Here is a 17,073-nt window from a genome sequence, read left to right on the forward strand (position 1 = left end):
TTATTTTTTTTTTTTAATTGTATGATGCCATTTTCCAATTTATCATGCATTGTGGTACTTTATGGAACCATTTCTGTTTTAGAAAAGGTCAACAAAACAAAATGGCTAGGTGAGGAACAAATACTCAACTGCAGATTTTTTGGTACTAACTTTTGAAAAAAAGAAATTCAAAGAAGGGAGCTATTCTCTCAAGTTCTGATAACTGTCAATTTGATTTTTGGTGCACTGCAAACTTCAGTTTATGTTCATAGCAATAGGAAGAGTAGACTGTCCCGATCACAATTTATCATGTAGATTTAAGAGGAGGATTTTGCTCCTGAAGCATGCAGTATTATTAGAAATAGTGTCATAAGAGAAGATCCTGTCATGCAGTTCTTGGGCAATGTGGACCACCCTGTTTACAGCTTCAGAGAAGTTCCACAGACAGGGAGAGAGACTTCTTGGATTAAGTAGTCTATCCGCTAACCCAGAGTTACTGAAATAGCGATTGTAGCAGGAGAGTTGTACAAAGGCAATTACAGGCTGTGCGCCACTACCAGTTTTATCTGAGCAATAAATAAACCTGTTCTCTTACGCTTCAACCCTTCAGTTACTTTTGGTCTGCCTCTGGAAACGCAGAAGTAAATTATCTTTGATAGATCTATTGTTCTTGCTTTTTATATTAAGCACAAGGGAAGTTGCAAAAAGTGTTTTCTGCCATGTAAGGGATTACAACATTCAGTTTTTAAAGAAACACTACACTGACTTTTAAGTCCAAAGCTGGATTATTTGACAAGGTACTTCATCTTTCCATTGAGAAGTTTTTTTTCTGATGAGTATTTAAATTAGTGCATGTCATTTGTGCCTAGATACGCCATCCTAATTTGCTGCAAATGGGTTGTATTTTCACCTTCTGTTATTATTCCTATCCTATTGGCTATTCTGCTTTTGCATGTGTGTTTGTGATCTTTCCTGTCTTATACAACTCACTCTTTCTCTATATATCTTCCTAATGAGAAAGACTGTGAGCTACTCAGTGGTCTTCCAGTAAGACACTGGAAATACCATCACTGGCCTCACAGGCAGAGGAAAAATTACTTTTATTTTTTGTTCCTATGCGTGATATCTCTTTACAGACATCCCATGTTATATTTATTTTTCCTGCAATTGCATTTCTTCAACAGTTTTGTCAATATGCATGTTGCTACCCTCAAGTCTTTTTCTGAATTTAAGCATTCTGTAGACTCATGATTCATTTAGCTGAGCATAAGTTTTCCAGCTCTGGTTGTCTAAATTACCTCAGTTAGATCATTTACAGGGGAAGGAAAATTTATTAGTCTGGTTGAATCAAGTGCCTTAGAACATTAACCTCCCCATTTTTGCTTTAGGGGATACAGACTCTGGATGTCCTGACCGTAACTATGTGTTACTGAAATGACACACAAATGTTAACCACTCTGGACATGGAAATGCAATGATTCCCGAGGAAAATGTTAAATAATTTGTTTGCATGGTTAACCACTAGACTTTCCACTGAAGATTAAACGCTTGGTGCATATCTTTATGTGACTTGCTATGTGTTATGTGAGCAACACGGTAGCCTTGGTATGAACTGAATATAGGATTTGGTCAAAATCCTTACTTGAGGGAAAAAAAACTACCTCCATTTATTGGGGGAAAATTGTAAGTTCTATACTAAACAGGTGAGTTCTTTGTCTTCTCTGAACTTGGCATTACTTCAGGTAGTCATTGGTTCCCGTTTGCAATCCTGTTACTTTTTTTATTTTTAGGAAATGTTTATTCTGGGAAAAAAAAAGTAGAAACTAAAAGTTTCACATTTAAGGATTGACCATTGAAACGAATAATATGTTTCTGCAGTCAATTCATGAAGGAAATACTGAAATTATTCAACTTGCTAGTGGGTTTAGCAACTAGCCGTGTCCACATTGAAGAGTGTCTGAAAGTGCAGCGACAATAAACACTGTTCTCTGTAGAAAAAAAATTGGTTTGTGTTATGAGACTGATAATGCATATCTATCTGCAAGAGACTTATGGGAAGGTTAAAAAATCTCAATATTGACTTAAGTCTTTGGTCTGGCTGAAGTTAACATGATTTTCTTTAATCACTTCTCTGTATTCACAGATCGTTTGAGTGCAGATATTTGAAAATCTCATTCTTTCAACTTCAGTTTAAATCCAGGTTAATATTTATTCTGCAAAATTCCACTTACCTGGGGCAAGCAACATTTTAAAATCATGTACATTATTCATAGTCTTTCTTATTGTTATTACCAATTGCCCCAGGAGGAGGATAAATAAACTGTTAGTACCCAAGACTGTAACAGTCTTTAATGCAGATTTTTTTAAGATTGTGTTAAGTTTTAGATTGGTCACAAGTTGATGCAAGAAAAATCCCAACTGCATCTACATTCATAGCTTTGAGAGAACTTTTTTTAGCTCGTGCCTACAAAGATAGATTCAGCCAGGTTCATCTGAGAGCCAGCACATAGCAGCTGCAGCAGCACAACTTGCAGGGCTTCTGGCCTGAAGTATCTTCTCACCCAGCTAACTGAGGAGAGACTAGAGGTTCTGGGTCTGTGCCCCTGTTCAGGTCAGCATGCACTAATTTATAAGACTCTGCCCCCAGATAATAAAACCTGTGTGACAGGTTAAAAGAAAATCTTAATTATTTATCAAAATTATTAAAATAAATATTTTAGGGAGCAGAAAACTTGCATGAAAAGTTAAACAAAACTCCTCAGATTGAGAGTCCCACTTTAGTGAACTCCTAAGTACCTCTGGCTGTAGAAGAAATAGCAGGTTTATTGTTATTTGAATGCACCATGTGCCAATGAAATTGGTGTGTAAAGTGGTAGGTGTGCATTCGTGGAGATGCGTGGGCATCCTGAAGTTTACTGTTTCTTAATCCTTGACTGCTTAGTAGTGCTTCCTATATATATTTTCTTAATGGAGGGTCGGAGTTGAGCTGTAACATCAGAATAGTCTCCTAAATAGAAAATAATAGATTCAGGTGACAAGAAAGATCCTTTGCTATCACTGAAAAATCCCCACTGTGGCTTACCACTATACTGTTTTTGTATTTCATCAGAAGAAATTGGAGGTTAACATTTTTCAAAAGAATCTCTTGTTGTGATATGATTTGAACTGGAAACACAAACAATTTAAAATGAGAATCTGAATAGTATTTGTTAGAGATCTGGTTACCCTCTCCAGCTGATTACTTACCATACTAAAGTTTTGGGCCGCACTCCTTGGATCCAATGTGCTTCATATTTTTAGAAACTAAACAGAATCTGGTTACTGCCCCAAGGCTGGGGTCTCGGGAACACACTTGAAAAAAGGTTTCATATTTTAGCACTCTCACCCTTGTGCTTGAATCCACTGTTCAACTGCCTAATGCAACTGAGCAGCTATCTCAAGGTCTCACTTCAGGTTAAAAACAATTTCCCAGAATCCTGGGCGTTCTTCTTGAGATTTTTCATGAGGGAGACCATGACAGATATGAGAGCATGCCCGAAAACACTCATAGGGATTCTGAAGCCACTGTTGTCCTTTACTGTAACAGTATGAGATAATACATTTATTATCTATGTTAAAATAACACACCCCGCAAGTTTTACCCACTTCAGGTGTTTCAGTCCCTCTGGGTTGTGTCTGGAACATGGTCCTGTGTCTTTCTGGTTTGTACTTGAGCTACAGAGTCTTTGGCTGAACATGCTCATCTTTTATTTTCTCCTGGCTAAATCCTTCAGTATGTTTCTTAGAGTCCATTAGAAGTCCTACCAGCATCTTTCCCTCTTTAACCTGAAATTTGTATATTTTTATCCTCTATCTTCTCTACCCTACAAACGAAGCAAGGTTATACTTTTAGTTTGCTTTTTTAGTATTCCTGTTGTATAGCCAGAGTCCAGTCATTAAATTTGCTGGTTTCCCTAAGTATCTTTCCAGGGAAAAATGTCATACAGTCCTGGTCAACAAAGGTAGATACATATTTACAGTGGTATACAAACCTATAGCAATTGTATCATTCCATAACATGAACCAAAACTTATAAATTGTGCGTACATTTCCTCAAATCATACAGAAAGTATATTAGAACGCTTATTTGTCATATTAGTGAATTATAACACTGCTTGATTCATGAGACATTCACATGCTGGTTAAGAAAGGATTCAGTGCAGAGATTTCTATTTTGTCTTACAGTCTGTTGTCTTCCGTAAGTCTTCAGACCCTGGGATTTGCATGCATTTAGGCCTGGCCTTGCTTCCAGAGGGAATTGTGCCATCTCGTATGGTAGCTCGGGGATCAGAATTCTGCACCTGGTCTTGGTAGTCAGCCCAAGTGATCGGAAGATTTGCTAGTGGAAAAGCTCCTGAGGAGCTGCAGCAATTTCCACTATCAGTCATTGCAGCTTCTTTATGTTGAGAATTAGGAAGAAATGAATGGGGGAGGATAATTATTTTCTTTACTGTTTTTAGAATTGTAGCGTGTACCTGACAGTATAGGATAAAGGCACTACCTGCGCTAAAAACTGCCGTTTAAAAATGCTGGGTGACTTCTGATAGACCAAGCTGGTAGCTCTTTATTCACAGCAGGAAAGACCTTATTGTTAAACTGATTTCTACTAGCTGAGGACAACCTTACAGTTTCAAGAATTAGTTTCTTTAAATGCTGTTATGCCTGAGAATGTAGCTTTTTTTTTTTTTTTTTTTTTTTTGTTATCTTCTGTGACTTGTTAATCTGCTCCAGTTTGATTGGAGCTGTTTCACAGGAGCCGGGTGACTCCGTTGCTGTATGTGCATCTGTCTTAAGGTCACAGTCAGAGTAAGGAAGTGACTATCTGTACTGCGGTGCTGAGAGGCAGAGAATTCTAGACGTGTCTCTTTGTTCAACGGCCTGCATACATGTTTTCCTTTAAAGAGTTATGGGATAAGCAGTGCTGAGGAAAAAGGGAGAAAAAAATTCTTGATTTTGGTCAGTGAGACATTTGTGTGTAATAACTGGTTCTTTCTGTTGTAACAGCTGAAATCAACTAGGATTCTTGTAATATCAAGGCTATGGTTTGAATTTTTGTGGTCTCGTACATTGTCATTTTGTGGAATTATCCTCTCCAATACCTCAGGACAGAGGCCAGACTGCCTACAGAACCCATTCCAAGATACATATAGGTTGAGTCAAATATTCCCTTGACAGCTGCACCATTCTTGTATAGGCATTTGTCTGCTGGCAGATGAAAGCAGTGCGGCAAGCTGCTTTGACATCATGAATAGTCATTATATATGCTCACTGGTAATTGGTCTGTTCCTAGCAAAATGACCCTTTCCATATGCACTGTCTTTAATGACCTTGATTTTGGCATTGTGGCTAGTCCACCATCTCGGCAAGCTTTTCATACACACATGCACATGATTACTTGTCCCTCCATCTAAAAATGCTGGGAAGAATGAGGGCCTCCAGCCAGCTGTAGCCTGAAGTCGGCAAGAGTAGTAACGTGGTGATTGTTCTGGATTCAGATCCCACTGGGACTCGGTGCCATTTTACTAAGAGTAAAATTTTTTGCTTATCTTTTTAGTGTAAGCAGTGCAGCTTATGCTTACATGAAATATTCATACTTGCATCAGAAATTCCTTAATGTGTTAACATATGATTTTGTTAAACATAAAGAAATGTTCTTCAAAATAAATACAACTATTCCATTAATATGTTAGTTTAATAGTCTTTGCGTATGATTTGAAGAGAATCCCATAAAGTAACAGAAATTGTTTAGCCCAATAATTGAAGCCATGTCACTATGTTCTTGGAAAAAAGTTATGTTTTGCCTCATTCCAAGAGAGAGAAGAAATCTAAGCAACCTTAACAATATTCTTGTCCTTTTCATAGAATCATAGAATAGTTTGGGTTGGAAGGGACCTCTAAAGGTCATCTAGTCCAACCCCCCTGCCGTGGGCAGGGACATCTTCAACTAGATCAGGTTGCTCAGAGCCCCGTCCAGCCTGACCTGGAATGTTTCCAGGGATGGGGCATCCACCACCTCTTTGGGCATAGACCAGTTCAGTCATCATCTTTTCTTCCTCCATTTTCTATCAGTTCTTAAAAGTATGAGTGAGGGTTCAGTAAACCAAATACAGTTTTTGTGTACGTGGCACAAATCTTTAGTACTTCCTTTGCTAGATGACATATTCTGCTTTTATTCTACTGAAAAATCACTTTAAATCTATGCTTATGTTGTCAAATGATGAACAGCTGACAATTCACAAATATTTGTGTTACAGCTCCACAAAATGTTTGTCTCGAGTGTTTATGTTGGTAGAAGTCATATGTGAATGTGTGTACGTAAGTTGCACTAAAGTTTTAATAAGTAAAAGCAAGCAACTAATTTTCCTAGCAACACATCTTTTTCACATTGTCTATAGTATTCTCTCTGTACAGATGAAGATGTCTCATGGGCTTGTTGTTATCAGAAACAGAGTTGAGAGATGTGTTTTCCTGGGTTGAAGGTGGTTGCAGTTGGTGAGGATGTTGGTTGCACCACACCCTGTTGATCAGATAAGACAGCAATTAAAGATGTATGCAAAAAACCCCCCAAACTACACATATTTATGTTAAAGATCATAAAGAAGTCTTCATAATGTGCCGTATCTTATTTAAGAATAAGAAATTGCCATAGAATAAGTCATTTTGGTGCAGATGTGAAAGTGGGGACAAATCTAAACTTGCATGAATGTCTATCCTCATTTGTTATGTTTTGCTCTGTGGTTTTTTTTTTTAATTTTAAGGACTTCATGGGTAATTCTAAGTATAAAAATAAGCCCTCAGACTTCTTTGTTTCATGATTTATTGCAGCGTATGGTTTGTGCTTTTTCTACTAGGAAGTGAATTCTCTTTGTCAAAAATTTAGGTAAATCTTTTTGCTTAGCTTACTTAAAGCAAATGTAGACATTTGTGTACCCACACAGAAATGCCCAGAGGTCCCAGTGTGAACACAAGAACTCTTGGGAAGAAGGCAATGCTGACATACATTTCAAAGGAAAGTCCTCGTCCGAAATAACTTTTTGTCTCAATAAATAACGTACATGATTTGGGGAAAAGGCGTCATTTATCTGTTTTGCATATGTTGAATTTAAGCCCTAGATTCTTAGCTATTGTAAATCAGTATTGCTTTATTGACATCAGTCAGGTGGCTGTTATTCATACCAGTTGGGAATCATTATCCCCTCTGATACAGAAGTCCAAAAAGTATCCCAGTTCAGGAAACTGTGCCGTCATAGTTACAGGGGGAACAAACTATTTAGAATCTATGTGCTCTCCATAATACTTTCAAAGTGGTAGTTTTAAGGGTACATATTCTAATAGCCTTTAAGCGCTTAGCCGAGTTGCTGATAATTTTGAGCGCACTTTCACAAGGTAGTGTGTGGTAGAAATATTGACTTAAGGTATAGCGGGATTGATTCTGTACCATGTTGCTTTTGCAGTTTTGATTGCCCAACCGTTTGTGAGCAGCTGCAGAATGTTCTAGATATAAAAATGTATTGTCAGCCTTCTTTGAAACCTGTGTTCTGTTCACAGTATGATTCTACATGCTTAAAACTGGCATAAGAGAAGGGAAAATCCGTAAGAGTACAAGGGAATTGATTCAGTTTTGAAAACAACCAAACAGCCTTTTTGGTGGATATATATATTTTTTTTTTTTTTTAATCTGATCTGGTTTGTAATGTGAACTCGAGGGGGGGAGGGGGGGAAGTCAACATGACTAAAATAGTCTTGCATTGAAGTAGTGAGAATGAGCAGCCAGGGTCAAAGAGACAGAATACATTAAGCCAGTATTGCAGCATTATGCTATTTAGTTAGCCATTTAACGGTTGTGTAAACTGAATGGTTATAATGAGTTTTCAGTCACAGAAGTTGACAATTGGACTTCTACTCATGCCTCCTCTCCTGTTGTCCTCACGGTTTATCACGGTTCACAGGTGATTTGTAGCAGGAGTAATGATCATGGAATTGTAGTGGCAGGAAAGTCATTTTAAGGCAGATAAGCACCTATACTGTGGTAATGAATAGGATAAAAAGAAATCTTTTGCTGGAGGAGGCATGATTTTTGTGTTTTCAATTTTGCCACAGTCTTCTTGTGTGTCTTAGACAGGACACTTAGCCTTTTGGTGTCTATGTTTTTTAGTCTGTGAAATGGGAACAAGTGTTAGTTCATAGATTTAGAACTGAGTTCCATATTGGTTCTGTCTAAGAGTCATCTGCTTTATTTATCAAGGCTTTGGCTTGCAATCTGCATGTGGGGCACACTCAGCCTACAGCTTTGATTTAGCAAGCTGTGCTGAAATGAAATCTTGTACGGTTTCTATGAATAATACCATTTACCCACAGAGAAGTTCTTAGCGTGCGTATCACAGAGAATGTGGACCTTTCCAACCTGTGTAACCTCCTTTAATAAAGATACAGTTACTGCAGTTGACCTCTTGTGAAAAGTGGATCCGTTTGTGTTTTTATTCTGTGGCCTCAATAGAAGATATAACAGAATGGGCACTGTTCACTGGACGTGGGAATTCTCCCTTGCTCTGACTCATGTAGAGCAGCGGGGAGGGGGAGGAAAATGGGCTCCACAAACCCTGTATCCAGTTTTGTCATTTAAAAAACCTTTTTGATCTGAACTTTGTACATTTAATATTCCAGAGAGTATTTAGAAGTTTGATAAAAGTCTGTAGTAGTGCTAGAGAAAGATAAGGCTCGCTATTGTACTAAAACAATGTTGTGGTGCCAAGACAGTATATTTATGCTTTTTTGTTGCAAGACTAACAGTGCCCATCAAACTTTGTATAATTGGAAAAAATACCCAATCATTCTCTAGGTTGCCATAAAAAAATGCTTTAAGCTTAATACGCAACTACATTGCAAACCAGTCCATTAGCACGATGTATTCCTTCACAGCAGCCGGGAGTACTACAGGGTGGTGAAATTACCGACGTGGTGGAGGCCAAGATTTTTTTTTGTGTAGAATAGAAAAGATGCTGATTTTTTTCCCATTGTGATCAACCATTATTTTGCCAATGTTTTCTAATGTGTCTTGCAGAGTTTCGTGATAGTTTTTCAAAGCTGGATGAAAATTTATGTTCCACCATTGTGCTCAGTCAATTTTTAGCATGCATAAAAGAAGCATCATTGCCAAGTATTCCTTCAAGCCTGTGAAGTCAGAGTCGCAAGGCGTAGGACAAAGCCTCAATAAGCTTTGGGAGCTAATGGGGAATTGCAAGCTTTTTGTTTATTGCACCTGGCACTTTCTCAAAATCTGCTTCATAGGGGCCAAACCACTCATTTCCTCAAGCAGATAAGGAGGATGCGTTCTCTCCCTGAGTCAAAGCCCTGTGACTCAAAGCCCGAGGGATTGCGCTAGCACATTGCAAACTTTTATCTCCGAGGACCTGAACTTCAGGACTAGTTAAATCGGTTAAGCTAAAAAGAAGTATAGACTTTAAAACCACCTGCTATCACAACAGCTAAGACATGAGTTGTGCCTGAATTGTCTGAAATGGGATTTTTAAGTACACTAAACAGGTATTAAATTGAAAATAAATGCTTTTTTCCCCCTTTTCAAGAGCATTCTGGTGGTTTTGAGACCCGTGGCATGAACTTCGAGGAACCTACCTCTGTCGGAGCTCCGTGAGAGAGGAAATATAAGGAAATGTGCCCCCCCCAAGTTGTTTCAAGGCAATGAGTCAGGACCCTTTTATGCAAGTTTCTCAATATGTAATTTTTTTATTTCTACTGCTGATGTGATCATTTTGTGGATCTTGTTTGATACACATAGTCACAAGTGTTGGTCTGTCAGATAAGGCCCAGGAGCTAACCTTCACTTTCTTGTCCATCATTTTCTAATTCTTCATTCCTAGGAATTAATCCAGCAGATGTAAATGTGGAAATAATTCTGTATAGTCTCCTGCTTTAAGGCAGTCTTTCCCAGATTTGGACAATGCAGAGCAACTGTGTAATATTCCATCAAGCAGATGGAAGCAATTCTCTAGAGTAGAATCCATTGATTGTTCGTTGAAATTTAAACTCTCTATTTTTCAGGAAATTCCAGTGTTTTGAATTCATGTTTCCACCATGCATTGAAATAAGATTTTTAATACAGTCAGGCTGTGCAATTGTTTTCATATTTATTGTATTTTATGTTGTAATGTAATACAAAAGTCAAAACACTTTAACTTTCATGTATTAGACTGTAACTAAAAACAAAGCAATGGAGTTGAAATGAAGGGTTCTAACTTTACCAAAACTAAATATGTGGATTTAGTGTAAATGAAATGTTTTAATTGTATTGCCTTAAAAAAAAAAGTTTTAAGAAAATGCTGGTTCCACAGAAACATTGAAATTCTAATTATTGTTTCTCTGTTGCCTGGGAAAATGCTTACTTTCTTGACAATTTTGAATTTAGCTTTCTCTGTGTGACATCACTTGAAACACAGGAATGCCATAACACTGATTTTAGTAGGAGCAACTCAGATGGCTTTTAAGACAAAACATAACTGACTTGAAATTTCTTGATGGGAAATTGTTGTGGTTTAACCCCAGCCAGCAACTAAGCCCCACCCAGCCGCTCGCTCACTCCCCCCCAGCCCTGAGGTGGGATGGGGGAGAGAATTGGAAGGGTAAAAGTGAGAAAACTCGTGGGTTGAAATAAAGACAGTTTAATAGGCAAAGCAAAAGCCGCGTGCGCAAGCAAAGCAAACCAAGGCATTCCTTCACTCCTTCCCATGGGCAGGCAGGTGTTCAGCCATCTCCAGGACAGCAGGGCTCCATCACGCCTAACGGTGACTTGGGAAGACAAACGCCATCACTCCCAACATCCCCCCCTTCCTTCTTCTTCCCCCAGCTTTACATGCTGAGCACGACGCCATATGGTGTGGGATATCCCTTGGGTCAGTTGGGGTCAGCTGTCCCGGCTGTGTCCCCTCCCAACTCCTTGTGCCCCCCCAGCCTGCTCGCTGGTGGGGTGGGGTGAGAGGCAGAAAAGGCCTTGACTCCGTGTCAGCACTGCTCAGCAGGAACGAAAACATCCCTGTGTTATCAGCACTGTTCCCAGCACAAATCCAAACCACAGCCCCATAGCAGCTGCTGTGAAGAAAATTAACTCTACCCCAGCTGAAACCAGCACAGAAATCTAACAAAAAACTTATCAGTGATTGCAATGAGACTATGGAACAGACTTCAAAGTCTCCTATAAGAAGTACGCTAGAAGCAAAACATCTTAGAGTATACTGTAGGGGGGAAAAAGAATGGAAACTTTCTGTGGAAATGGACAAGTTTAATAAGCCCTTTCATCCTTCATGTCTGTGATTGAATTTTGGTTTATTTCAGTCTGAAATAAAAGCTTTATTCTTCAAGGGCAATAACAGCATGGTTTTTGTAACTCCTTAGCTTTCAACAATAGAGTATAATATTTTGGTTCACCATTGTGTTAAAACTGCAAGTGTTTTTCTGACTACCTTGGCATAATGATTTATTAGTGTTGACACTCCAGGGTTGTTTGTCAGTAGAAGTCAAAAGCTCAGGTTTTGCTCCTTCTGGCAGATGACTTACAAATAATGCAAATCGCTATAGCGCAGGTTATAACCTAATTATGTTATACATCTTGAACAATGGTAATTTCTGTAAGGGAAAGCTGTCTAGCATTTTAGTTGCTAATGTATTTTTTTTCCTCCTTTTTGTATTCTACAAAAGAAACCACATTAAAAAGTGATAGTATGTGTGCAGGTTTTGCTGCTGTGCAGCTTATCTGCTTGTGCTGCTAAAATATGTGAAAGCAGCATAGCAGTCAAATTGCCTATATTTATATGGTTAGTGGCTTTTCTAATGCAAAACTGATTTTTTATTTTCAGGGCTTTAACAATCTGTTTATAATAATTAGCAATAAACTGTAACTTCACTTACAGAATTTCATAGAAGACTAGAAAAATTTCATGTCTTTGTTTTGCCCAGGTAAATCTAACCTGCCAATTCAAGATACTTTTTAATCGTATAGCTCATATTTTATATGCCAATTTATAGTCTGCTTGGGAGTTGGGTTTTTTTAATACATAAAACATGCATTTTAGGAATAATTACTTGGTTAGTACATTTTTATCCAACATTTTCGTTAGCTTTTGCTTCAAGTGAAATTCTCCTTTTAATGTATTCACGCCTCTCAGTTGCATTAATAAATGCTTTTTATGTGTCTGTATTCCAGCTTCAAATCAAGGCAGCTCCACATAGTTCCCTGCCGACCTAAAGAAAGTGGCGATTCTAACTGTGGAGTGAGGGCGATTTCAGTCCAGAAATCATTCCTTTGACATCAAATGGCTGAAATTGCCCAATGACTTTTTTTTTTTTTCCTGAAAAAATAACAGTATAACTTTTGGCTTAATTCCTTTCTGTTTTGCTATAGATATTTGTATGCGTGTATATAGATAAGCCCATGCATATACATTCTGTAGACTTGGCCAACACAAATCCTGCATTAACAACAGTGACTGGACTTGTGTGTTCACACACCTTGAGGCAGACTTTCCGCCTGCAGAGTGACAGATTGAAATGCAGATCAAGTCAATCAAGACAAAGTTCACGTGCTGAAGAAATGACTCTGATTCATAGTCCACAGAATCCACAGCCTAAGGAGACCACTACTAGCCTGATCACAGTTGGTTTTCCTATCAGCTGTGTTTAGCACAGAGTAAGGACCAGACTATCAAAGATGAGTCAGGGTTGAGGTGTGGTGGCAGGCCAATATTGGGAGTTGTGCTTTATCGTATCTGAGGTTTGAAGGAAGACGTCTGCTTTTAGGACTGTCAGCACTTAATTTATACACACGCATGCACACTTAAGGCTTATTTAAAAAAACAACCTTCATATCACCTATGTGCCGTTTAACTTTATTTACATGTCAACAGGAGCCGAGAAATCTAGCTACATTTTTAAGCTTCTTGGTTCTTGTTAGATACTGCTCGCTTAATTGAAGTTTTTATACCGAGTTTTACGTAACATCTCGTAATGATCTAATAGAACTATAAGCAGTGCTACATAGTTCATTTGGGCTGCGTGTCCATGTGTTGTATTGCTCACACCTTATTAGTCTTCAGCAAATGTTCCACTTTTCTTTAGCTTTGGCAAGCTGCTCGGAACACCATTTCCTTCTTTTCATTCTGGTGGAGTCCAATTGTTCTTTGCTTATACTACAGTAGCCTTTCCCAGAATTTAGCCTGGAGTTTTTATACACTGGGGAGTTTCCAGTGTGTTTAGATTATAAAATGATTTCCTAGTGTGACTGTGACGGAACCGTGCTTTCAGATAATGCTGTCAAACTAGATTTTGGTGCTATTTTTCTGTGTTTCTTTGCGGTATTTTGCTATACAGAAATGATGCGTACAATCATTTTGTCTCTTAAAGTAATATTTTTCAAATCATCCTCCCAAATAGTTAGGATTGTCCCAAAACTTTTTCTTGTTCTGTTTCTCATTAGGTTTGTGTAGATCAATTGGTGTAAGCAACTTTCTTATCAGTCATCTTGAGCAACTAAAGGAAGACTGTGTGATTACTCCACATGTTAATCAGGTGAGTGGGTAAATATATTTAAAGTATCTGGGTTTGGGTTTTTGCTTTGGTTTTTTTGGTTAATCATCTCCTCCCCACCCCTGTGCCTGAAAGAGTACATCCAAACTAGCCTTCGTTATACAATTTCTTCTCTTTCATTTCTATATGCATATTGAAAACCATTCAGGAGGATGACCTGAAGTGAGGGGGCGGGGGAAAGTCCTTCCTCCTTTCTTTTCCCCAGTTTCTCCCAGGCTACTTGTTTGTGGCTGGTTTTAAGGCACAAAAAAATGGTCCACATGCCAGTTTTTTGATGATAAAACAGTTTAGAAATAAAACTCAAGGAGCACTGAACATTTAGCATCTCCAGAGTGAACAAGGTTTTGGAGAGCCTCTGTTCAAATACTATATATAATTCCTCTAAGCAGCACTGAAAACCTCAGGTGATTACATATCCATGCAAGGGTGCTGCTTCCCTCGCTCCCCCCCTTATTTCATAGTTGTATTTTAAGATCACATTAAACTCAGTGAACTTCTCATTTAGGAAGGTCCTGCGAGAGCCCTGGCAAAAAAATTTTGCTGCCCTAGGCAGATAAAAAATGGCAACCTACATACCGGCAGACTTCCAGGACGCTGACAACTATTCCCTTGTTGCAGTTTTCTGCCCACAGCTGTGCTGGAAGTTCACACTCCCATTCCTACCACCTCCTGCCAGCGAAAGTGTGTTTGTGCTAACATAGAACTGGGAACTGGAATGGATGAAGTGCAGGCGCATGCTTTTCCCCTTTGTACAGGTGGTGAGGATTTCTGGCAGCTGTTTGTGGTTTAATGTCATAAACAGCCACAAGAAGGTTGCTCGGAATGTGACTGTCAGAACCTAACATCTCTGATTTTTGCTGTCCACTAGACTAAAGGTTACTAAAGGACAACTACGAGTAACATTAAATTCACATAAAACCATGTAAAATATTTAAATTCAGTTATTCAAAATAAGCCATTGAAATATGTCTTAAGATGGGCAGGTTGATGACTGTTTGCCAAGGTTCAATTGGGTCTCCTTTTCAGAAAGACACATCGTCAAAGTCTTACTGGAGTTTGGCATAAGTTGTCACAGTCTGTTAAATGAGAACAGCCTTTCGGTGCGCTACTAAATCACTGCAAGGAAAATAAAACGTAATCGTGGATTTGTTTTGAAATTTCCTCTTACCCACAATGTCAAAATGCTGCCAGTCTTACTGCGTCAGTAGTGGTAATGGAGAAAAGTTGTTTCTTGATACTATTTGACGGCATCTCTTTCGCTGTGACTGAAAAAGAGGAGACAAAAAGTTGAGACGGTAGTGACACTGGGGGGTGGGAGGGTGGCCCTGCTGTATTCAGATAGTCACTTCTTTAAGGTGATGCACAGCATTGTTCCGAATCAAAACCAAAAAAACCAACAATGAACTATCCATGCCACTGCAAACTGCTCCACTTTGAACAGTTTTGTTATAGCATTAATTTACACTTTTTAGAGTTACGGGAATCTTATAAACCATAGTTCAGGTTATCCTCAAAAGAGGATGTTTCTTGCTTAGCGTTGGAGAGTTGCTGAGTCTGATGGTGATGAGATTACTTAAGCACTATCAAATAACTAATGAATTCCTAAATTTAAATTGGGAATGGAAGTGCTATACTGAATTATTATTTCACTGCCCAGAATTTATAATACAGAAGATCTTTGCTATACTTATGCATAAAATAGCATACTCTTTCAATGAACTTATTTCTAAATACGAAACATTTGCAAATAATAATTGTGTACAAAGTCTAAATATTTAAGAAACAAGTGAAGGAAAATGACTTCCCTCTTAGCTGTGTTAAATTTGCATAAAGAATTTAGGGTGTTCTTACAATTCCAACAGTTCTTATGATGTTAAAATTGAAAGTTATTTTTTTCTGTGAAGAGGAGGAAGTAGGAAGGTGGGAGAAAGGAGGTTCTTTATTAGACTTTTATAGCCTTTGCAAACCAGATCGTAAGCAATGCTTCTATTTTACAAACCAAGTTGTAAGTACTGTCTCTCTTGGTTCCTGGAAAAAACAATACAAGAGTATTGTTAAGGTATTTAGTAGTAAGCAAGCACCTTTTAATATTACAATCTACTATCAAAAATACTGCTAAACACTGTGTAAAATGATGATAAATATTTTATTCTAGCATCATGTAGAATGAAACCTACAACCTAGAATTTACAGGTTTGTATTCCAGAGTTTGTAATTGACTTGGCCGTGGTAAGTTTGGATTTACGCTCAAGGAAGTTTTTGAAGTCTCTTTGAAGACCCCTATGCCTGTCACTCATTAGGGGAAAAAATTATGTTTTATAAGAATTTAATTAATATGTTTCATTTAATAAAGTGATACACTGAAACCAAATATAAACTGTTCCTCTCCGAATTCCATGTAGGAATGCTCATCAGTATTTTTTTGTGCAATATTTAGAAGTGCAAATTGCTGTGTAATGACCTCAGAGAGATTTAGTAATAATGTTAATATTGCCATTAATATTGAGCTCTATTATGTACATTTGTACAAGGTAGAAATGTATTTTAGTACTTTGAGGCATTAGGAAACAACCCCTTTGTACATAAACTCACCTGAACTGTTCCTCTATAGAGAAAACATTTCTAGGCTTGTATTTCAGTTTTATAAAGAGAAATAATTGTAAGACTCTGCATTCCCATTGAGAAACTGTTCAGATGCAGGGAAGCTTTACCGGGTGAAAAGAACCCAGGGTGGAAAGCATAAGGCTTTTGTATACCATCGTCCGAGGTACGACTTTCTAGGTCCGTGTGTCAGGATTGTTACTAGGCTCAACTTTTCCCCATTGCGCTATGACTGTCGTAAAAAAAACAGCGCGTACTTAGAGTTCCCCTGTGGCTGACCAAGTGGCAGCTGTGAAGAGTTCTGTAACGTGAACTGCAACCTGTTCTATTAAACAAATGCCAGTTTTTACACACAAATCACCCGGGGTAGAGTGCCAGAAAAGATCAAGATCTTCCTCTACCACCATATGACGGACAGCCCTCGCCTGAGAAAAGTTTGATGACTAAAATAGCAAGGGTGGGGCAAGCCAGGAAGTAGGAATTATTATTTTGAGGGGAAGCACATGCTGGCCGCTCACCCTATGCCTCTTCTAGCTCAGGATGCTAGTCCCTTGCATTCAGGTGCTGCTAGAACCTTCCAGAAAGTTTTCACAAGAAAAACAAATTCAAAAGTGCTTGTTTTATTTTCTGCATTTGATTATTTGAGCAATGTATTTCAGAAGGTAAATACTTGCTGCTACCAGCACACGACTGCATGTGCCAAAATTCAATTCACAAAATTCGGGAGTCTCTTGATTCGGGGAAAGGCATGAAGTATAATCTTCCCAGGTGGGAAGCAGTTGTTGCTGTGTATTCTGCTTGTGAAGCAGGCAGGTGACGCCTCAGCATGCTGTTCTTGCTTTAAGTATTTCTGGTGTAACC

At 38.4% G+C, this 17,073-nt stretch overlaps 1 protein-coding gene across 2 annotated transcripts in view; it reads left to right on the top strand.

Annotated features, from left to right (window-relative positions):
- The window catches only part of LOC143160534 (putative oxidoreductase ZK1290.5), a 53,291-nt gene that overhangs the window by 25,023 nt on the left and 11,195 nt on the right, over positions 1 to 17,073 (top strand). For both annotated transcript variants that reach the window (XM_076338272.1, XM_076338273.1), the window contains exon 4: positions 13,502 to 13,593. In XM_076338272.1, the coding sequence (XP_076194387.1) occupies positions 13,502 to 13,593 (92 nt within the window). The remainder of the gene's footprint in view (positions 1 to 13,501; positions 13,594 to 17,073) is intronic.

This window comes from Aptenodytes patagonicus, chromosome 5 (assembly GCF_965638725.1).
Source record: "Aptenodytes patagonicus chromosome 5, bAptPat1.pri.cur, whole genome shotgun sequence".
In the NCBI taxonomy this organism is placed as follows: domain Eukaryota; kingdom Metazoa; phylum Chordata; class Aves; order Sphenisciformes; family Spheniscidae; genus Aptenodytes; species Aptenodytes patagonicus.